The sequence below is a fragment of the Brassica oleracea genome, chromosome C4 (assembly GCF_000695525.1).
Source record: "Brassica oleracea var. oleracea cultivar TO1000 chromosome C4, BOL, whole genome shotgun sequence".
Classification (NCBI taxonomy): Eukaryota; Viridiplantae; Streptophyta; class Magnoliopsida; order Brassicales; family Brassicaceae; genus Brassica; species Brassica oleracea.
In genome coordinates this window covers 28,231,717-28,254,312 of record NC_027751.1, presented here as the reverse complement: position 1 = coordinate 28,254,312, position 22,596 = coordinate 28,231,717, and the positions used below count along the sequence as shown (strand labels likewise).

The window sequence follows — 22,596 nt, the reverse complement described above, 5'->3', positions numbered from 1 at the left end:
ATCCCCTAAGTCATGAGGTCTTTACTCTTTTTCCCTCATCAAGATTTTGTCCCAAAGAGTTTTCCTTGGTGAGGTTTTTAATGAGGAAAATCTCATGGCTATCCAAGTTTAGACTTTCACAAAGCTAAGCTTGAGGGGGAGTGTTTAGATGAGATCAATATATGGGAAGAGAAAGACATGAGGAGTTGAGTATGATGAAGAGGCCGTAACTGGCGTAGTAATACTAGTTACCCGAGTAACTTATCAAGGATAAACCAAAGTTACCCTAGTAATACTAGTATACTAGTTATACTAGTTACCCGGGTAACTTTGGATGAAGAAGAGAAGCCATATTCCCGTAGCTAAGGCATCAGACCGTTGCAAGGGAAGAGGAGGCGCGTGTGACAGGCTCGAGAAGAGCTGGATAAAGCAAAAGGAGCTTTATGCACAAAGAAAAAGCTCATTGGATGGTTTGAATTAAAGCAAACCTTATCTCTTGTAATAGTGCCTCTTTATGAAACCATCCTCATAGTGTTGCCTCCTCATATATATTGTAAACTCTGATCAGATTAATAATTAAAAAATTTGGGATTATCTCTAGACTCTCTCTCTTGTTCATGATGATTCTTAAATACTCTTAACATGATTACTACCTAATCTCTTTACAAATCTCCCATTAATATTCTCTAATCTACCTTAATCTCTCAGTACCTACTATATTCTCTAAAATCATAAAGAGATCTAGTTTAATGAAATCATGAAGAAACACGATCTAATTTCAAAATCGAAATAAGAGTAAGAGATGATTGGTACCAGATAACAGAACCGTGACGATGACGAGAGGGGAGAGAGCGGATTTTGCAAGCGGTATCTCCGTGACGATCTTCTCCCTGCACTTGTTGGTTTCCTATCGGTTTCTCTTCTTTAACCTCCTCCATGGAGAAAATAGTAAAGAGTGAAAGACAGAGAGTTAAATAGATTATGATTTGAAAACAAAAAGGGAATTGATCACAACGTACGGTCATATTTTGTCTTACCGTGTAACAATCTTATTTTTCTCATTGGGTAACAACTCTATCATGCATGTGTCTCGTAACTTGTGAGTTACAAATTTTTTTTTGTCATCTGTATTTCCATTTGTCAAATAAGTAAAGAAGAAGAAATTGATCCGTTACAAACTTACAACAGTCATATTTTCTTTAATGGGTAATAATTTATTTATCAAGGTAAAAAACTATCAGAGTGACTAAACCATAATTAGGCCTTTAATGACCTTATTATAAGGCCTACACTCTATTCGCTGCCTGTAGAGAGAGAAATAATGGAATTTAAAGGGAATCATACCATCCCGCCAGTGGCAGAAACCTTCCTTCGAAAGCAAGCAAACCTAGAAGATGACGGAGATCAAATCCATCTCATGAATTTCAAGGTGTGAAGCTCTTCTCCAGATCTTATAGATTCACAATATCAATAAGAAGTTCTTTCTTATTATTCAATCACCAAGTTCAATATCAAGATCACAAACTCACACACTTATGCATCACAATATGCATCACTATATATAGGACTTAGACAACTCCTAATCCTTATAGTATTATCACAAAACATAATATCCTAATCCTTATAGATAAACATAACTTTTAAATAAGGAAAAGGAAACTTGCAACTCAAGGTTATCCAACATTCTCCCCTTTAAACTTGAATTTGTCTTCACACACATTTTGAACTCCAATAAGTTCTCGCATCTCCTTAAACTTATTTCGACCAAGTGATTTGGTGAGGATATCCGCCTTTTGCTCACTTCCCGGAATATGTTCGACTTCAACCAACTCATTCTCGACACACTCTCTTATAAAATGAAATCTCCTATGAATGTGCTTGCTTCGTCCATGAAACACCGGATTCTTTGATAGCGCAATTGCTGACTTGTTATCAACCTTAATGACCACACATTCACTAGCTTCTCCAATAGCTTCGCTTAGTAATTCCTGCAACCAAATAGCTTGTTTTGCAGCTTCTATTGCAGCCATAAATTCTGATTCACACGACGAAAGAGCTACCAGCTCTTGCTTTGTCGAGCTCCAGGTTATAGGACTCTCACCGAAATAAAATATATGTCCTGTTGTGCCTTTACCATCATCTATGTCTACATTGCATGAACTGTCGCTGTATCCTAACAAACCAGTACCTTTTCCCCGCTCATAACGCAAGCCGAGAGAGACAGTACCTCGAAGGTACCTAAGAACTTGTTTCATTGCAGCTCCGTGTGATACCTTAGGATCTTGCATATATCTACTCAAGACTCCAACACTGAATGCAACATCCGGTCGTGTATGTAATAAGTAGCGTAAGCACCCAATGTTCCGGCGAAACTCCTTCTCATCAACCTTATCCTCGTCATTAGCCTTAGAGAACTGTGCGTTCTGCTCCAAAGGCACATGTGTTAGGTTTCACGAGCTCATGCCACATTCCTCAAGGATCCGTCGCGTATATCTATCCTGTTTAAGTATGATACCTCCGTCATACTGCGAGACTTCTATTCCCAAATAGTACGTCAACTTCCCAAGATCGCTCATCTCGAATTTAGCTCCCATCTCTCTCTTAAACTCCAGTATAGCTCGTAGAGAAGAGACGGTGACTAGCAGGTCATCAACATATACTACCACGATGAGAAGCTCCTTATTTTCTTCTCTACGATAAAGAGAGGGTTCTTTGGAACATCTCTGGAAGTTTAAGCCTCGCAAGATCATGTTAAGTTTTATATTCCATGCTCTCGGAGCTTGCCGTAGACCGTAAAGAGCTTTCTTAAGTCTATAGACTTTGTGTTCTTCTCCTGCGACCGTGAAGCACTCAGGTTGATTCACAAAGACTTCCTCCTTCAGCTCTCCTTGGAGAAAAGCGGTCTTGACGTCGAGATGATGTATCTCCCAACCATGTGAACCAGCCAGCGCAATAATCAACCGTATAGTTTCAATACGAGCCACCGGAGCGAACACTTCATCGTAATCCACTCCATGCCGTTGAACATAACCTTTAGCTACCAGCAGCACTTTGTATTTGCTGATAGTCCCGTCAGCGTTGCGTTTGATCTCGAAGACCCACTTCAAGCCTATTGGCTTTATACCATCCGGTAGCTCAACAAGATCCCAAGTATTGTTCTTCTCTATAGAGAAGATCTCATCCTTGCAAGCATCAATCCAAAATTTCATCTTCTTAGCTTCATTGTAATCCCAAGGCTCATCGTTAACAAACATCAGCAGTCGCTCTCCTTCTATCTCAGCAAGAAGGACATAATCATCGAGATATGAGGGTCTGGTGGTGATCCTTGTTGAACGTCTAGGTAATGGCTCGACTTCGTCTTCTTTGGGTCTGCCATTGTTGCCGTCATCGAGTTCTTCTTCGACCTCATTAGTCGGAGATGAAGGTCCATCTTCGTTTGTGTTCACGATCAGACGAGGTACGTCAACTTCAAGCTCTCCAGGATCACCGTTGTCGTCCTTGGTCCAATTCCAACTCTTTTCTTCTTCAAACACAACATCCCGACTGACAATAATACGTTTACTCAATGGATCAAATAGACGATAAGCTTTTGATCCTGGTTCTATTCCAAGATGTACAAGAGTTCTGGATCTGTCGTCGAGATTCTTTCTTCCTGCCCTTTCGATTCTTGCGTAACAAACACATCCAAACACTTTAACGTGAGAGAGGTTCGGCTTGCGTGACTTCAAATCTTCATACGGTGTTGTTCCTTCAAGAGACCTAGTTACGACTCGGTTGATTAGATAGGTGCAATGCCTTATTGCTTCGCCCCAGAGATGGTTCGGTAGATTCATGTGTTTTAGGATACTCTTGGTCATCTCTAGGAGCGTTCTATTGCGTCGCTCCACTACACCGTTTTGTTGAGGAGAGTAAGGCGCAGTCAAGTGTCGTTTAGTGCCATTCCTCTCGCAATACGCCTGAAACTCCCGTGAACAAAATTCTCCTCCTCTATCTGTCCGCAAGTTTTTTAGCTCTGTATGTGTCTCTTGTTCAGCAAGTACTTTGAAGGTTTTAAACTTCTCAAAGGCCTCACTCTTTTCTTTTAGCAATGCAGTCCACATGTAGCGAGAACAATCGTCAATAAGAACAAACATATCGATTCTTGCCTGGAGTTGATGGCGTGATAGGTCCACATAAGTCGGCATGTACAAGCTCAAGAAGTTCCTTTGCACGATATGATGTTGCTTGTGGGAAGGGCTTCCGAGTTTGTTTTGCTTTCAAGCATGACACGCATGTCTCAGAGCAACGGTCAATGTCAGGCATGCCGTTTACCAGCTCCTTACTAACCATGAGTCGCATCGTATCATTGTTAATATGCTCCAGCCGCGTGTGCCATAACGTACTGTCTCCAAATCCTTTCACTTGCAAGCATTGTATATGATCAACCTGTAGGGTTACCTTATACAGACGGTTCTTTGATCTTGTACTCCTAACCATCAACTGTCCGTCTCTATCAAATAGGCTTAGTTGGTCATCTTTCATACGTACTTCATACCCAACTTCTGTAGCTTGACCTAAGCTGACAATGTTACTCCGCAATGCTGGTATGTAGTATACATTCTTTAATATCTTCTTCTCTCCTCCTCTGACTATGAAACGGATTGAACCCTTTCCCATTATGTCAATTCTTGAATCGTCTCCGAACCGTACTTTTCCAGTGATCGAGTCGTCCAATTCGAAGAAAAAGAGTCGATTACCACTCATGTGGTTGCTAGCGCCATTGTCAAGATACCACACATCCATTGTGTCAGATTCAGCCTCAAACCTCTTAGGGTTCACCTTGTTCTCATTAAGGTAAACTACCTCATTCATCACGAGAGCATCAGCTTCATGAGTGTCTTCCTCCTTCTTCTCGATAGTTTCTTGAAGATTTAATAGCTTATCAGGACAATCTGTAGCATAGTGACCAAGCTTATCGCAATTGAAACAGGTAATGTGAGATGCATCTCCACCACCACCTCGTCCTTGCCGATACGCGTCTCTTTGTTGTTGAAACGAACCTCGCGCGCGACCTCTTCCTCGCCAACCCGATCGACCACAACGCCCACATCCACAGTTATTGTAGTTGTTGCCATAGCTCTCTTGTTTTGAATCTGCGTACATCAGCTTACTAGAGTCATCAACTGCTTCTTCTTCATCTTCGGCGACTCTTTCTTCATAAGCTTTCAATCTCCCAATGATATCCTCAAAACTTGTTGAGTTTAGATCCAATACTTGCTCAATTGAAGCAACGATATGAATATACTTCTTTCTTGGCAAGCTTGACAAAAATTTCTTAACAATTTTCGGTTCCTCTATCGACTCTCCTAAGGAAGCTGACTTGGAGGATATCTCTGAAAGTTTTCCCACGAATGTGTCGATTGTGTCTGCATCCTTCATCTTGAGTCTATCAAACTCTGCCATCATAGTTTGTAGTCTCGCTTCACAACTTTCTGCTCCTATATGGCGCGATTTCACAGCATCCCAAACAGATTTTGCGTCGTCTAATTCCCCGACTTGAAGAACCAAAGCTTCAGGTATTGATTGGAACAACAAGGCGATGGCCATATTGTTTTTATCTTCTGCTTTGCTCCCGGGGTCGATTGTTTCCCAGACTTTGCTAACCTTTAATGCTATCTTCATCCTCATAGCCCAAACTGTATAGTTAGAAGAAGTGAGCATTGGAAGTTTAACAGAGGCGGCTCCGACATCTTTGTTGCTTAGCACGAGATCGTCTTTTGCATCAGTCATTGCGTTAATTGAAGGCTGATCTCGTTGCCTTTAAGCTCTGATACCAAATATAGATTCACAATATCAATAAGAAGTTCTTTCTTATTATTCAATCACCAAGTTCAATATCAAGATCACAAACTCACACACTTATGCATCACAATATGCATCACTATATATAGGACTTAGACAACTCCTAATCCTCATAGTATTATCACAAAACATAATATCCTAATCCTTATAGATAAAAATAACTTTTAAATAAGGAAAAAGAAACTTGCAACTCAAGCTTATCCAACAGATCTTCATTAGTTCGATTAACTAGCATGAATGAGAATCTCTAGATCTTACATGTTCACTGTTCACAATACTGTTTTTGCGATTCTGGAATTTGAAAAATTTGAATATACGCAGACGCCATGAAAACACCGTTCTCAGGTCATATGGGGATCTTTCAGTCTCGTGCTAACACATTGGTTGTGAGTTCTGTGTGTATATACTCTGCTTCACTCTCAACTACATTACACAAACACACTTGTTACACATTATCCATGAATCATGGCTCATTATTTAGATAACCAATATACTTTTGAGGCTCTTGTGCATGCTGAAGTCTAGTTGAAGATAGTTGTAAGCTTATAGTACTACTGATCAAATCAACCTGAGATCATGAAGCAGGTGTTGAAGATGGAGAAAGTGATGAGGTTTGGCACAAGAGGAAGCTTTGATCCTTAGATTTACAAGGGATGAAATAATGAAACTCATTTTCTACACTGTGGCATGGAATATTTGGTTGTAGTTATTGATGTAAAGAAAAACATGAGATTATTTGATAGAATAACCGTACAAATTGTTTGAAACTTGAAATCTACACACAATCTCCATAAAAAACTAAGACGTTGCTGGAATGGCAGGGTCTGAGCACAAGCTCATCAAGCATTAGCTTGAGGGCCGATAGTGTTAAAAATAATTTAGGGGCCAATTACATTAAATGTTTGATAGTTTAGATGGCAAAATTTGGTTGCCAACTAACTTAGGGTGCTGACTTCGATACCATATACAGAAATTTCGCAATGATTTTTCTTTTAAAAAGAGTTGTTGTAGGACCAAACAAATTTTAGTTGCTTCTGGACGTACATATGTCAGGTCCGGCCCTGGTTGCTGGAAGCAGGTATGCTTATTACTTATATATCACATCCCTTTGCAACCTTATGATTAGATAGAGAAAATCTAAATTGTATGGCATGGTTAAGGAAGTTAAAACTATATATATAGCTAGAGATATATGGCCTAGAACGCTACATCTATAAGCGGCTCTGTTTCTACTTACTCAGAAATAAGTAAAAGAAATTAGAGCCAAGGTTAGTTAGTTAACGACTCATCTTATAAATCCCATTTAACTTTCTTTGGTGACAAATCGAGTAAATGTGATATGCAAGAAGTTTATTTTAGATCTCAATAATAATGAGAAAATGATCAACTTGAATTGGCAAGTGAGTATCAATCATAAGTATCAATTTGATTTGCTTACTTAAAGAAACAAATTGNTTTAGACAAGAGTAAGCAATTTGAAAGCTTCAATCTAACAATACTAAAAGAGATTTAACTAGAGCTCTCAGCTATGCCACATATGATTAAAAAATCAACCAATGATAGAGATGTGTGCTGCCACGTCACCATAGATTTGTAGAATGAAAAGAAAATCTGGGACTTCCGTTTGGTCTCATAAATATTCCACCGTTACCAATGAGCTCTTTAATCCCTCCTTGAAAACGTTCCACCTCACTTTGGTCTTCCTATAAATCGCTTCGTCTAAAACCTAAAACCACCCGAAATCCAAAACATATGGCAACTAAATCCACCGGAAAGTCTTCCGTCACCGTTTATTTCAAGAACATGACCAGCGAAATCCGAGCTACAATTTCAGTTGAACCTTTTCTAGGAGGCTAGATACATTGCGAAAGGTGGGAGCTTTATTGGGTTAGAGCTCCTCCTCATCGACTAACAGGTTTGCGTGCTTATTGTGTCGTGCCAACATGTTTACACTTATGGTCTTTATATTTTCTCTGTTTCGAATTTCCAGAGTACTTGGATGAATCAATTTTAATACCAAAGAATACATCTGTTCTAATTCATGAGTCCCAAGACAGCCTCGCATCAGACTTATCACTTCACAAGAGTACGTTCTCTCAGATCTTCTGATTTCCATCTACTTTGTCCACTTATTTAGCTATTTTTCCTTACCCTTAACAAAAAGATGTTTAGCTAAACATAAGTTGAAAGTGTGACTATTGGCTTGAAGAACACCTGGATTTTCATGTTAAATAGTGCAATTATCTGAATGTTGCAAGCCTAGAATCAAGAATAAAGTGGAACATGTCCAAGCTGAAACAATCAATTCTCATGTTGCTCAGCCGCCTGCAGCGAAATATGTAAGTTGATTACGGTGAATATTTATATTGGTGTTAAGTGCACCCATTTTGACCAATTCTTATAGCTAAAACAGTATTAATTTCACCCATTTTCACCTTCTAGCTTGAAGTTGAGTTGACGAGTCCGAGAATGATTTTTACTTCATTCCTACTGTCCAAGGTTCTCATACTAATAATCCATGAATTTTCTTGCACCAACAGAAGAGAAAGTATATGAAGAAAGCTCTGTAAGATAATGGTTTCTCTTGCTGATTCCAGATACCAAAGAAATAAAAGGCCCCACTACCATCCTCTAAACCCCGCCAAATCCGGAGGTGGAACACAGAAGAAGGTAATCTCCTATCAAATCTTATCTTCCCTTGAATCAGATTTTCTTTCGCTTACTTTGATCTTTTCATTTCTTGATTCGACATAAGGTGAACAGCATGGTTCTCTTCGATCAGGAAACTAACAACAAGGTTCGGTCTGAAGCTCCTATGTTCAAGTTGATCAATCAATCCCTTCTATTCTGCTGGTGTTTTCATGTAAGTTACAATCTCCATTCTTCAAAGTTTCCAAAGTTTCAGTGGATAAGCTCTTACATCGTGTGTGTGTGTTTTGTTTTAGCTTTGAAAATATATTTCACTGAGTTTGGGTAGTTATCGTTATCTTTTTGTATTAGTTACTGGTTCTTTTCGATGAGTGGAGTAGGAAGCTAAAGTGACAGGAGTCGTTCGACGGCGAAACAGAGAGGTGCCTAAGGAGGAAGAGGAAGCGAGAGAAAAAAATGAAAGGGGTCTTAGACCTCCTAAGCAAGAATCTTCAAGCTTTGTGAATGTTTTGGAACTGATTTAGTTCACGGAGTCACAACTGCTGTCTGAAATTGTAAGTGTTAAAGATAACAAAGACGTGTAACAAACGTGAGATGAGTTTTGTGTTGCAACTGAAAGAAGAGTTGTTTGTTTTCTTTTGCAGGAGAAGCGTCTTGCACCACAAAACATTACCCTAGACGTCATTCACAGATGTGACACCACCCTGCACATTTAAGTATCTAAGCTTTATCTCCATTTCTCATGTTGGTAGTTTATCAGTGAATCCTTAACTCGAGACAGTACAAACCAGTTGGGAGTTTGTTCAGGACTTTCTTCAAATAGCTCAAACCAGTTGGAAAAGTGCCCATCAGCGACTACTGTAGGAGGCCGTAAGCTCCATCTCCTGAGTTTTCATAGTACCTTTGATGACGTTCAAGCATATGTGATGGTTTGTTCTTTGTCAATGATATATGTTTCTGTGTCTGTAAAAACCTTTTTTCAAACTCTAATCCCGGTGAAAAAATCTTCAGTGTCGATTCTAGAAGACGCCGGCTGTAATGATGTGATCGCAGAATAGCGTATCGATCAGGTGAACCAATGCTCTAACTTTACCATAGTTTTTCTCATAACTGTCATTTTCAGAGCTGAGTTGTATGTTTTCTAATGTAGTTTAAGCATAAAGAAATGGGAGTATACGTAGATAGCTCGCATGGGAAACAAATCAGATATGTTGTCTATTTTATTTATAATTTGTAGTAACTTTTCTAATTAATAATTATGAGACTCAAAATTTTCTACTCATCTTTTTGGAATTTTGGTAGGCAAAAAAATTTCTATCAGCTTAAATTAGGAGTCAGCTATTGCCATGCTGTAGTAAGAAAAAGAAATGACTCGCTAAGTGCTTAACTTTCAGACTCACTAAAGCTTTGTTTATCATTCATGTATTACCATTATTTTTCTTTACTGTCCATTTGTTAATAATGAGGGTTATGCAATCATATGTGGGTTTGGTGAAGTCTTTGTTTAGGATAACAGTAATACCACCTTGATTTAAAACTCATCTCTGTTTCTAAGTGATTGTATAGGATCCTCATTCTCTGTTGTAAGAATGAGATCTTAATAATTAATCAACTCTGGAAACAACAAAATAAAACATCAATTTGTTGACAGGGTTTGATTTTCAGATCAAACGAGAAAACAAAAAGAAGATGAAAAAGTTAGTTGTTTGTATGACACCAAAAAAATACCACTAAAATTCATATAGAAAAACAACCTAAAACTAAAAACAGACCTTAAAATTTGGTTATTTATATAACCCACCAATAAAAAAATCACAAATAATTTCCTAACATATTGGAATAAATCTTTTTTTTTTGTAAAAGGGCATTATTGGAATGAGTCTTTATTTTTTTGTTTCTTTAATGTTTTGTTTTATACGTTTGCAAGTCATAACAACCACTAGTCTTTCTCCTAACTCAAGTTACAAATCTGGGAATTAGAAAATCGAAAGTAGTAGCACATTAAGCAAGAGATTGCTAAAGTTAGAAATTTTTTTTTTTAACTTTTTTTTAAAATAATCTATCATTAGTATAACACGAAAACAAGAGAGACGCAATATAAAACAATTTGAAAAGCATATAAATTATATTAAAAATTTGACCCGTGAAAATAAGAAAAAATAGAGCTTAACCATATTAAACTATTTTAAAAACCTTATTACCAAATTTAACATGACTCAACAAAAATAAATTTAAATATTTTTAAAAAGTCAATTGACGGATTTCATGAAAAATAAATAAGAGTAACTACCGAATAATGATTCACATATAATATAAAAATAAATCTTTAATATGAAAATAAATATTAACAAAATACTTAACTAAAACAAGTTAAATTAGAGAAGCACAACTGATAAAACGTTGAGTGTGTAGAAATGAAATCATATCTAATACCAGAACTTACAACATAAATAATTAAATGATTAATTAACCGACATTCCGCGCGTAGCGCGGAAAAACAACTAGCATGTTTAAAATGCCATGATCATGAAGCAATATAACAGTGCGCATTTAAAAAAATAGCTAGATTGACCTAAAATTTTAAGCTAGGGACCTAGACAACCCATTAGTGATTAGACACACCTACAAAAACATCAGTTGACAATAGTATATTTTTTTTTTAAGAGTTACAAGTTGATAGTGGAAACATGATTTATGTTATTCCTTATATATTAATTGAAAAACAATACAATTTGTTTTGGTAGACACGTGTCATCACTAAAATGATTTTTAGAATCATTAGACAAATAAGTTGGTTCATTTAAATATAAATTATATTTTTTATTAAACTAAATATCAAATTAATTAGTAGTGTACAAAATAATATTTTTCATTCTTTCTTTAAATAAAAGCTACATAATTACCTAATATGATTAACATATATATGACAATTAATGATTATGAATAATACAGATTTGATAACAAGTTTTGTATCATCCTTCCTTTCTGTTTAATTTTATATTATTAAAATAAATTAAACAATCGTATTAACCATATAATAAAAATTTAATTTTTTTCTTATATGTTATATTTGAAATTTTTTAAAACGACTATAAATTACTAAAAATGGTAAAAGTCACACATTAAAAATTTTGTGATCAATGGTTTTACCTTTTTTTTTGTTCAAACGAGGTACAAATGATCATCAATCGTATGAATATGAAATCTCATTTAATAGATATTTATATTATGTATATATATATTAATATTATTTAAATTAAATTATATACCATATAAAATATAGAAATATGTAGTGGTTCACAGGGAAGGAAGAGGAGAGCCACATTCACATTGTACCCTTGTGGATGCTTTCAAGTTTCAAACAACTGAAAATTTATCTAACCGATACGGCGATACACAGTTTCAAACGAGATCATTAGAGAAGCTGAATGAGTTTGTGCAACAAGTGTCACCTGAAGTTATTATACCGAGTGTTAACTTTGGACATGACTCTGTAACTGCAATGGTGTTTACGCTGGTTACTTAAGTCTCTGTTTTAGCATAGGTGATTAGACTCACTGCTGCTCAAGTGCGTAATACAACTTTCTTCGCCAAACTCAAACCAACTAGTGTCATGAGGTGTTTTTCTTATATCAGTTTTTTTTTCTGATCTCCAGGAGAACAAATATTGTATTAGCTCTATGTACAATTACAGAGATTGACACATTTATCAGGTTTGTAGTCTTCTTAACAAGATAATCTACAATCATTCTTCAAGTAAACAAACACATTAGGGTCTGCAGTTGCAGAGATAACATCAATAGTGAAGAACATCAATATATAAAGGTTTGATGATGATCGACTTTATCCACCGTGCAAGGTCGAGATGAAAACGATAACATCTTTCTCTTCAATTGTGGTCTAGAGCTGACCACTTAGCTCTCAATCACAGTCATTCACTAACACAAGAACACCATGTCTCTTGCACAAGAATCGATTTTCCATGTTAACAACATTTACTAACCTTCAAATAAAATTGAGTCAATGAAAGAAGAGAATCAGACATACACATCTCCCTTGATGAACATTTCAGGCCTTGCTTTGATCAGATTTGTGCGAACCCACAAAAGCAAATGCTTAATTGTTAACTAATTTAAAAGAAAGCTGTGAGCTTTTAGATAAATCATAAATAGTTTGACCAGAAACACATAAAAATGAAGTTTTGCATCATCTTCTCCATAGAAAAATCCGTTTCTGAGCAATGTTTTTCGTTCTTCATGCTCAAATAATTTGAATTCTTGCTTTTCTTAGAAGGATTCACGGGAAATCACCTCTACAATCATCCTGAGAATCAATTTAGAGTTCATTGATTTTCAGATTAGAAGAGGAAAGAAGAAAACGATTAAAAGAAAACTACAAAATTAGACTAATGTTTTCCGTTAACTGTTTGATGTGGACTTTTCAAGAGTTCAGATTTGGAGAATTATTTTGCATACGTGATAGTTGGGGAATTCTACCAATTTCAAATATTTGGGGAATTAAATGACCATTTTCCCCAATATTACTTCTAATAAAATCCCTACGTTACTGATTTGAATTCCAAATGTCTTAAAAGCAAGTCTAAAAAGTCGATGATATTAGTCCATCCATCGAGAATCTTTAAGTAAACGCTTACTTTTCAAGCCACTTATTGGGGGTTTGCCATAGTCAAAAACACGCTTTTTGTCAACTATTAATTTCCTATTGAAACGTGGAATAAATTTGGTAACTAACCAATACAATTTTTTTTTTTTGTAACTGATACTAACCAATACAATTTTTGAGAAGGAAGCTGTCAAGAAACGCTAAACCGGTTCCTTAAAACAGAAAACGCTAACTTTACATCTCAAAATAATATTTTCAGTTTCCCCAAACGACGCTATACTTTATAAATTTAATTGCAGGCCCAATTTTTTTCCAAGAAGTTGAAATTTAGTACTCCCTCTGATTTTTTATATAAGTCGTTTTAAAAAAAATTTTATATTCCAAATTATATGACGTTTTCGGTTTTCTATGTAAAATTTATTAACACTTAATATTTTATGACCAATAATAATATACTTTCTATTTTATTATTGGTTGATTTGTGGATTAGTGATGTTTTTGTTTAGAAAATATAAAAAATTAATGATTTTTTAATCTATGTGCACAATTCTAAAACGACTTATATTAAAAAACGAAGAGAGTAGTATTTATCTGGTTTTTAAGTGTGTTATTGCATATCTATATCACAGGTAGAAGAAATAGTCATCTAAGATAAATATTCTTCACATTTCAAATTAAATGTCTGGAGTATTTTTTATTGTTATATATCACATTTTTATTTATTTATTTTATATTTTAAATTATAAATTATAAAATTTCTAATCAAATATAAATAAAATTAAAGACTTAACTATTTTGAATTTGTGTGAAAATATTTAAAGACAACTAATTTAAACCCGAAGTATGTTAACTGCATTAGTCTCATGGTCTGGAAAAAATAACAGAAAAAAATGAAATAAAAACAGACTTTAGGGGCACATATGAAACAGAATAAAGATAGCGGATACTTCGTTCGCTTTTCCTACAATCTATAAATTCGATGCGACATGAACAAGAAATCTTCATCATCATTTGTCTACATCTCTTCTCTCTCTTCACGAGAAAGAGAACAAGAAAATATAAAAAAATAAAGATAAAAAGATCATTCAAGAATGGGGAAATACACGGAGATGTTGGATGCAGGGGTGAGAATAGCGGCGAGGTTTCATTCTCACTGTCCTCAGACGGCGCGTCTCTATTACCATCCTCCGTCCGACAGCCATCACCTCCATCATGGTGTCACCGATTTAATGGGAGGTGGAGTTTTGGGTGGGTCGGGTCAAGATTCTACCGGGTTGGTTGGTGAGTTAGGAGGATCCGAAACTGCTGCTGGTTGCGGTCTCAAGGCTTCTCAAGGTCAAGGGTCTGAAGATGCCAGGGATCTCTTGTTATTCTCTGTTGTTTGATTGATTTATCACAAAAAATATAAATATTATAGAATTATTATAACCTTTTTTGGTTGAAGAAGGGATTTGATGAGCCAATGTTTTGATATTTTCAAGTGTTTTTTTCTGTTGTTTTATTATTGAAAAATGTTCTTATGAGTTTTGTGATACATTGTAACAATCTCTGGATTCCAAAAGATTATTGGATGTCAATGAGAATTTGATTATTATTTTCTTTGTTTTACTTGTGTTTCTTGATTTTTTTTTTCTGGGGGCTAACAATGATCTGCCGATTCTGTATATAGAGTCAACAACATGTTCATAAGCTGTCGGAATCTTTAACATATGTAGAAGGGTAAGTTATATGCTATGATGATTGATGATACATGTGCTGTTTTGTATTAAAACGAAACGATAGAAGACAATATAATTAAAAAGAAGTTATGTTCTATGATAAATACGTGTTTCTTTTTTTTAATTTTACAGCAAATACGTGTTTTTTTGAACATATATGATGAATACATGTTTTATTTTGTATTAAAACCAGTGTTTTCAAAGCCGGACTGAACAGGTGGTCGGACCGAACCGGTGGTCGGACCGGGTTAAACCATGAACCAAAAATAATCCGGATTGGGTTAATGCTAAAATCCAACTAAAATCGAACCAGTTAAAAACCCCTATCGAACCGTCAAAAACCCGAGAACCGGCGACCCAATGAACCGGCCAAACTCCGGTTCGTATATATGCAAAATTTTTGCTAATGAAACAATTAATTTTTCTTCTTTTTTAAGTAAAAATAAAATTTATCAAAGATTAATAAAGTATCGTCTCTCGTCTTTTTCTTGTCGTCTCTACAACTTATAAATTACAAGATTCATAAAGTTTAATATTCACGTCAAGATATTGTTTTGTCTACTTCTCACATTGTTTTTATTTCATGAAGACTTTAAATAATTGAAACATTTACGTTTCTGAAATTTGTATTTCAAAATGTAACTTTTACCTAATATGTATATAATATTTTTTAAAAAGTGACGAAGATTTAGAGTGATAAGATATGCAAATAAAGTTTAAATGTGCTTTTCATATTGATTTTAGACTTAAGTTTTTCTCCACATTATGGCTATGTAAACATTTTATTTGATATGATCTATCTTTAAAAAAAATATGCATATTATTTATAAAATATTATTAAATTTAGTTTAATCTAAGTAAACCCGATCGAACCCGGTTCAGACCGGTCGAACCACAATGACCCATGACCCAAAAAATTTCCGGTTCGCTATTCGGTCCGATTTTAAAAACATTGATTAAAACGAAACGATTCTAAAACTCTGTTTTTGAATGATAGATGATAAAGACTGTTTTGTTTACAATACAATATTGTTTTGGTATATGAGAGTTTGTTCATGCATATCTTTGCAAATAGTTTGGGACCTTCTCAGAGTTTTAGCTGGCTCCATCCTTTCAACGACCCATAAAGTGGCTGAGACTTTCTGAAACCAACAATGTCTTCAATCTCTATGAATGGTGATGCAACTTCGTCTTTGTCAGACGCCATTTCCTTCAAATGTTGGCTTCCATAAACGCATATGCTCATCGATTTCTTCTTTGGTGCGTCTACTTTTATGTATGTGTCAAAGAAATCTATCAGTTCTTCCTTCTTTAGCTCTCTTAGTGCATCCACCTAACCACAAAACAAAACCCCCAAGAAGTTGTGTCAACGGCATCAAGACTTTGTTGGTAGACTAACAAATTTGGCGTTTTTAAGTCACAGGTTCTCATTTAAGAGCAGCTAATGTCTATTACCTCTTCATCTTTGCGGTTGAACTTGAATGTCCCGCTTTTAATCTCTCGCCAATAAAATGAAGATTCCTCGTTCAAGTTCTTGTGTTTCTCAAGCTTCATGTCTATCAACGCTGTTACATTGCTCTGAGTAAAAAGCATGTCAGTTGGAGTCTTATAGTGTGGGACACCTCTCTTGACCACAATGTTTCTCTTAAGCAAATCTATATAATATCTGGTTAGGACATCTCACCTTGAATTCCTCATCGCTTATCTTGTAAAGTTTACTCTCAAGATCCTTGAGAAGTGACTCAACCCTTAAATCAATGTGTCCAGGACCCTGTTGAAGGTGAACTCAAAGGCAAGTAAATACATATGCATTAACTATACAAAGTCTGAGTGGTAGAGAGGCAAGAAACGTTGGTACCTTAACTGGAGACTGGATAATGAACTGTACACCATAAACACCAGAGTGGTTGCTGTGTTACAGAAAATGTGGTTACGCATAAAACATAATATTCAAACACACAGAGAAACCAATGCACACCTCTGATTAAGTGAAGTGATGTAACCAAGTTGCTCCACCGTTCTAAGCTGGTGAAATGTAGCTTGCTTTGCAATGAGACGGAAAAGCTGAAGTTTGCTATTCATTGCAAATTCATCTTGATGAACCTGTTCATAAAAAAAGTTTTTAAATAACATGATCTACAAGAGAAGCTTTATAAGCCATGCAAGGCTAACTATACCTGAATATAATGCACTAGGGCAGAGCTTTCATCACTAAGGTTTGAGCCTTCTTGATGGTAGAAGCACTTTATTTTTGTCCCTAGCTCTACAACCCTACTTATCATGGTCTGGGATGGAAATATCGGACGAGAAATAGGTTTTGGATCGTTAAAAAGAACATCTTCAATATGCTTGACCATGGACTCAGCTTCATTCTTCTCAACATTTCCTGAAAAAGAGTTGTCTAGTTATATAACTGACACCACAATGTGTACAAGAACGTATAGAATAAAAGGACTAGAGACCACAGAATCATACAAGATATTAAGATTGGTACCTGCTACGTAGCACTCAACAAATGTCCTTGATAACAACATGGGAACGAAGTTCACTAAGTCTTCAGCTTCCAAATGAGTAAGAGCATCTAGTTGCTCTGTCCAAGGCCAAGTGCGATCTTGTAAAACCATTGAGCAGTAACTCATTGCTTGTTCATATGGTTGTTGGAATTTGATATTTTGGTACGCCTTGGTCATTGTTTCCTATAACAAGATAGGGAAGCAGAAAACATGGATTCAATGAACATGGTAACAAGGCTTATTAGATGCATCATGCAGTGAGGAAACTTGAAAGTGATATTGTAAAAAGAGAGACAAGGTTTATTAACAAAGGCTACCTTGATAACAGAGAATCTGTCAGGTTTAACTTCGAATTTTGCTATCTTTTGCATGATAGCTTCCAACAAGATCCTCAATTTATGGTTAAAGCCATCAAGATAGAGCTAGAAAATGAGAAACAATGTTGTCAAACATGAAACTTATTAAGGAAAGGACAAGGAAACATCAAAATAATTTTATAAACACACCTCAAAACCATTGCCCGAAAGACTTAATCCATAGTTAAGACCAGCAGCCCGAGCATAATAAGCTGAAACATAGTTTTGAATTTTCATGATATAAACAAAAAACTAGAAGGTTCAGATTCTTGTTAAAACAATTAAACTAGAAGGTCTATCTGTCAATCTTACCATATTCATTCAAACAGTCCACCAGCAACCAAACAAAAATATTTGAAAGAACTACAGCATCAGGAGAAGTGTTTGCAAGGGGGCAGTTAAAATCTGTCTTAACATATGCCTTCGGTTTGAAGAACTTTGTATCAGGCTTGTACCACAATCTTGAGAATGATGTCTTTCTCAACAAAACAGGAAAAATGTCCTGCTCCAGAAATTAGTTACACAACATGAAACTGCTTCATACATTAAAACATTATATGATATTTGTAATATGTAACTAGAGTGATGGAACTAAACCTTATCTTTAACATCCTTTAGTGAAAAATCTGTTGGAATAAAGACATTAGGTACTGGTAGATGCAGCTTTACATCAGGGGCAGACTGCACCCATTCCTGTAATTGTTAAGCACAAGTATAGATTGAACTACTTCCTCCTCCGTAGTAGTAAAATATTCAATCAAACAAATAACAAATTTGAGCACATGAAAGAAACTGATATATCAAAAGCCAACCTGAATGGTGAATTCGGTTATATACTCAAAAGAATAAGCAGTGTTGTACCATGGCTCAGTCTCGTCAGTTTGTCCTTCAAATTTCTTTGATCTCCAAAATATTCTACAAATATAATGGCATTAGATTCTGCAACACAACTAGCCTTCGGATTTACAATGCTTGAATGTAATTCTAACATAATACATTCAGGTCTATTAAGCGCTGCATAACTAAAACCCGCCAAAGAAAACGCTAGGTCATTGTTTTCTTGTGAAAGAAGCATTCCAACAAAAGAGACTTACCTAACATTGCTTGGAGAAAGCTCATTTAGAACCTTTTCTACAAAATCTGGATTAAATCTTGAAGGTAGTGATGATCCAACGAGCCAATGCTTGGTTGGGTATATCTAAAGCACATTTGCAAAAGGAAGTATAACATTTTTGTTCACTATAAAGGCCACACATATATCAAGCAGAAAGAATTTTTTGTTCGCTATATAAGAAGCTTTATAAGGAAGTATAACATTTTTGTTCACTATAAAGGCCACACATATAACATTTTTGTTCACTATATAAGAAGCTTAAATGAGACCAAAAGAATGAGAAGTCATTGAACAACTAAAAAGATACTATTACCTTCATGTTTCTGGAAATAGCCATTGCATAAGAAAATGGGTCTATTTTGGCTTGATAATGAAATTCTGCCTCACAAATAGCAGAGAGCTTCAAAAACAGAAAAATATAAAAATGTATCAAACTCTTTTAAGGATATTGAATCAATAGGAGTATTAGCAAGATTAACTATACCAATACCTCATCAAAAATCCACTGTGACACACCAGACTGTTGTAAATGCTTAATGTGTCTGAACAACAACCCTAAAATATCTTGCATATGCTCTGTTAACCAAGCAAGACAAGAAATCAAAACCAAATCCAGATAATATCAGGTACTGACCAAAAAACATCAAGCAAAGTGGTAGCATCTTTTTTTTTTTTTGGTAACAACAAAGTGGTAGCATCTATTCAACATAAGAAAGTTGTTCCAAATTTTTGTAGAAATATCTATAGAAAACAAGGAAGAATACAAAACCCTACCATGGCCAGCATCAGTAAGATCAACTGAGACATCAAAGAAAGAATAGTCAATAGTCACGTCTGATTCACCGGCATACAGTCCAGTTGCCCAACCTGCAAGTATTAGGAAAAAAACCATAAGCAAGACTACTATATAGAGAGGAGACAACCCATCTTTAAAATTTATCTTGGCTATTAGCAGCAATAGCTTATCCTCCAAAAGGTGGTAGGATTTCATTTTGAGAATCAAAAACAAAGAGCTGAACACTAGAACTGTTTTCAGTTTATTACCTCTTTCGGATAGAATATGTACTAAACATTTATCAGTTTGGCACCAAAGTAAACCTACCTAAGGTTTTTAACGCATGAAACAAACTTCCTTCGCCTTCATGACCAATTAGATGACCAAGGTAGCCGCATGGTGCTTCTTCATAATGATGGATGCTAGGTGTTACTGGCCATGAAACGGTAAGCTTGTGACCCTGCTTTATAGGTACAGCCTTCACAAGAACCTAGAACCAATGAAAAAAGCACCATCAAAGTACCATGTAAGAGCATTATGGTAGCTGAAATAAATGTTAAACAGAAATAAAGAACAAAAACCTGCAAATGGTCCGGAGTACACGGCTGACCAGGATATATAGGGATACTCTTGTTGGTGTTTCGAATTTCCTGGAACGTCTCTTCCACTAGACCTTGAGTTTTATCAAGGTTTTCTGAAGACATCCAGAGCAAAAAAATGTACAATGGCTATATATGTTACTACTTTTTTTATAATCATAAATTAAAGAAACTTGAGGTTTGGGTTTAGCTTTAACACCTACCTTTTCCATAAACAACCAGATGCATGATACTGGCGGAATAGTGCTTGTCATAGAACTTAAACAGTTCTTTCCTTGTATCAATTCCTTTTGCTTCGGGCCATACGTGAAGAGTCTCCATGTTCCCTAAGAAATCATATTACTTTCTTAGCAAAATAGATACTGGTGTGTTAGCAAAATAGTTAACACACCAATCAAGAATAGGTCGGAGATGAACCTGTGCTAAACTTGTGATATGGATGGTCTTCTCTACTTAGATGCTTCTTTAACTGTGTGAACGAAAAAGGAATACAAAACACTCAGCGTCAGATGCTAGATATACATCAACATGCTTGTGGGTTTGTGCAGGGCTTTTTAGATATAAGTACTATTACAAGTTCAAAGAAAATCCTCATTGTTCATTCTTATGCACTTTCCTTTCCATAGGTAATCAGTTAGATCAGTGCTAATTAATAACTAAATGGATACCTGATCCAATCGCCGAGAATCATACAACAAGTTTTTCTGATACTCTGCATTACAGAGAACACGTTAGAATACAAATTGTAACATGAAAGTCGTTATCAAGAAAATCAAGAACCTAACCAGAGTCGACAGCGTTGATCTCCCTCATGGTGGCATCAGCCGACATCAGTGGTTTGATAAAGAACTGTGCAAACCTGGTTAGTAAATAACAAGGAAATATAAGAATCCAACACTGTAAGTAGTACACAAAACAACAGGAAAAAAATAAAAAATAATTTGTACGTCTTACCTGTCCAAAGCCTCATCAAAAGAGTCTGTGTTGATATCGAAATGGTAGTTTGTGTTTTCACGGGATGTATAAGCATTTCTACTCCCACCATGCTACAGAAAAAAAAATCCAATAAGCATATCCCAAAATACGGATGCAAGAACATCAAACTATGTTCAAGATTGTATTTAAGAACTGGAGAAGAACAATATTACGTACCTCAGTGACATACTTGGAGTAACTATCTTCCTCTGGATATTTTTCACTTGCATAAAACAGCATATGCTCTAGACAATGTCACCAACATTCAAACTCAATTTCTTTTTTTACATGAAAGAGTAGATAAATAACTGTCTATATAAACTCAACTTTATTATATGTTAGAATGAAAGCAACAGAGCAATGAAACAGTTAAAAAAAAACAAATTTCAGCATCAAAGTGATCGTTTTAAGAAACTTGCGTTGGTCGTTTAGATGTTGTAATGAGCAGGAAAACAAGTCTCCGGATACTGTTCACTTAAAAACGTGGTTAGCCACTTCTAACGTCTTTTATAACCAGTTTCAAATGAATTTTTCTATTTACTTGTAACCAAAACCTATTTTCTTATGAGAAATTGAATTATATTCTATTTTTTTTTTTACTGAATTATATTCTATTTCTCAATCTCATTTTCTCTATTCTTCTGCAATATCATAGTGATTGAATCTTTATACGAAGAAAAGCATTTAACGTACCAAGGAAATGAGCTAGCCCATCCAGTCCTTCGGGGTCAGAGAACGATCCGACGCTAACGTTCATTGAAGCAGCACACTAAGAGCACGCACGTACACAGACAATAAACTTCATTTCTTTTTTGTTCTTTAAGCAGAAAAATAAGAACAGGAATCGATCTTACCTTGTCAGTCTCTGGATCGCTGATTAACAACACCTCAAGAGAGTTCTCGAGAACAATCCTCCGATATTCTCTCTTGTCCGTACGTGGCTTCAATATCTCGCCACCTCTATCCGCGGGTACCGCCTCCATGTTCTCCGTTCCAGCCACCATCGCCTCTTGAGTGATTGGCAGTAGTTGAGTCTACGCTTAAGTCTTCGCTCTTGTAAGTCCAACGTTTTTATTTTCTAAACTTTAAGACAAGGAAGCTGAGAAGAAAATGGCTAGTGGGTTTATAGTCTACGTCTGATTAAAATATCAGTGGTCTATCTTTCCCCTCACGTCATAGATATCCAACGACGATTACTTGTTAAAGTCTTCTTTCGTATACGTCCAACGTCTTTCTTCTTTTATACTATAGTGCAAGACACTCATGATATTATTAGAGCATTTTTTATTGCAGGTCTCTTAGATTGGGTTTCTTAGCGTAATATAAGATACGGTCTCTTAGCTTTTAACTAAAAAAACTAAGTTGGAATTGTGTGAGCCCATGTCCAACTCTATATTATCCGATTAGTACGATATTGTCCACTTTGGGCCTAAGAGGCTGACCCGCATGAATTT

General features: G+C 35.7%; 2 protein-coding genes and 1 long non-coding RNA gene across 3 annotated transcripts in view; 1 reads left to right on the top strand and 2 right to left on the bottom strand.

The window, feature by feature from the left end:
* LOC106341505 overlaps window positions 1–862 on the bottom strand; it is a 9,546-nt gene extending 8,684 nt beyond the window's left edge. The window contains exon 1 of the long non-coding RNA XR_001269662.1: window positions 793–862. This is a non-coding gene — a long non-coding RNA (uncharacterized LOC106341505). The remainder of the gene's footprint in view (window positions 1–792) is intronic.
* A 13,225-nt stretch (window positions 863–14,087) lies between these two features.
* Window positions 14,088–14,700, top strand: LOC106336576. The gene has a single exon (XM_013775434.1). The coding sequence runs from the start codon at window positions 14,184–14,186 to the stop codon at window positions 14,475–14,477; it is 294 nt and encodes a 97-aa protein (XP_013630888.1). The 5' UTR covers window positions 14,088–14,183; the 3' UTR covers window positions 14,478–14,700.
* A 1,074-nt stretch (window positions 14,701–15,774) lies between these two features.
* On the bottom strand, window positions 15,775–22,284 carry LOC106336575 (zinc-metallopeptidase, peroxisomal-like). Its single transcript, XM_013775433.1, has 26 exons — window positions 21,997–22,284; window positions 21,836–21,911; window positions 21,320–21,387; window positions 21,122–21,213; window positions 20,953–21,026; window positions 20,836–20,879; window positions 20,585–20,636; window positions 20,371–20,493; window positions 20,150–20,262; window positions 19,896–20,058; window positions 19,568–19,660; window positions 19,284–19,369; window positions 19,107–19,193; window positions 18,774–18,877; window positions 18,492–18,594; window positions 18,277–18,372; window positions 17,992–18,181; window positions 17,830–17,891; window positions 17,641–17,745; window positions 17,305–17,506; window positions 16,988–17,196; window positions 16,789–16,913; window positions 16,669–16,720; window positions 16,495–16,581; window positions 16,266–16,388; window positions 15,775–16,143 (listed from the first exon to the last, which is right to left on the bottom strand). Exons 1-26 carry the CDS (start codon window positions 22,144–22,146, stop codon window positions 15,898–15,900), a joined length of 2,925 nt encoding a protein of 974 aa, XP_013630887.1. The 5' UTR covers window positions 22,147–22,284; the 3' UTR covers window positions 15,775–15,897.
* Window positions 22,285–22,596: the final 312 nt, after the last annotated feature.

Bases quoted from the DNA above. Each gene is read 5' to 3' on its own strand.
- LOC106336576 (XM_013775434.1), top strand. From the start codon at position 14,184: ATGGGGAAATACACGGAGATGTTGGATGCAGGGGTGAGAATAGCGGCG.
- LOC106336575 (XM_013775433.1), bottom strand. From the start codon at position 22,146: ATGGTGGCTGGAACGGAGAACATGGAGGCGGTACCCGCGGATAGAGGT. The intron at 20,059-20,149 runs GTTTTTGTTCTT...CATTGGTTCTAG, and splicing joins GTACTCCGGACCATTTGCAG to GTTCTTGTGAAGGCTGTACC. The intron at 18,595-18,773 runs GTAAGTCTCTTT...TTATATTTGTAG, and splicing joins CTTTCTCCAAGCAATGTTAG to AATATTTTGGAGATCAAAGA.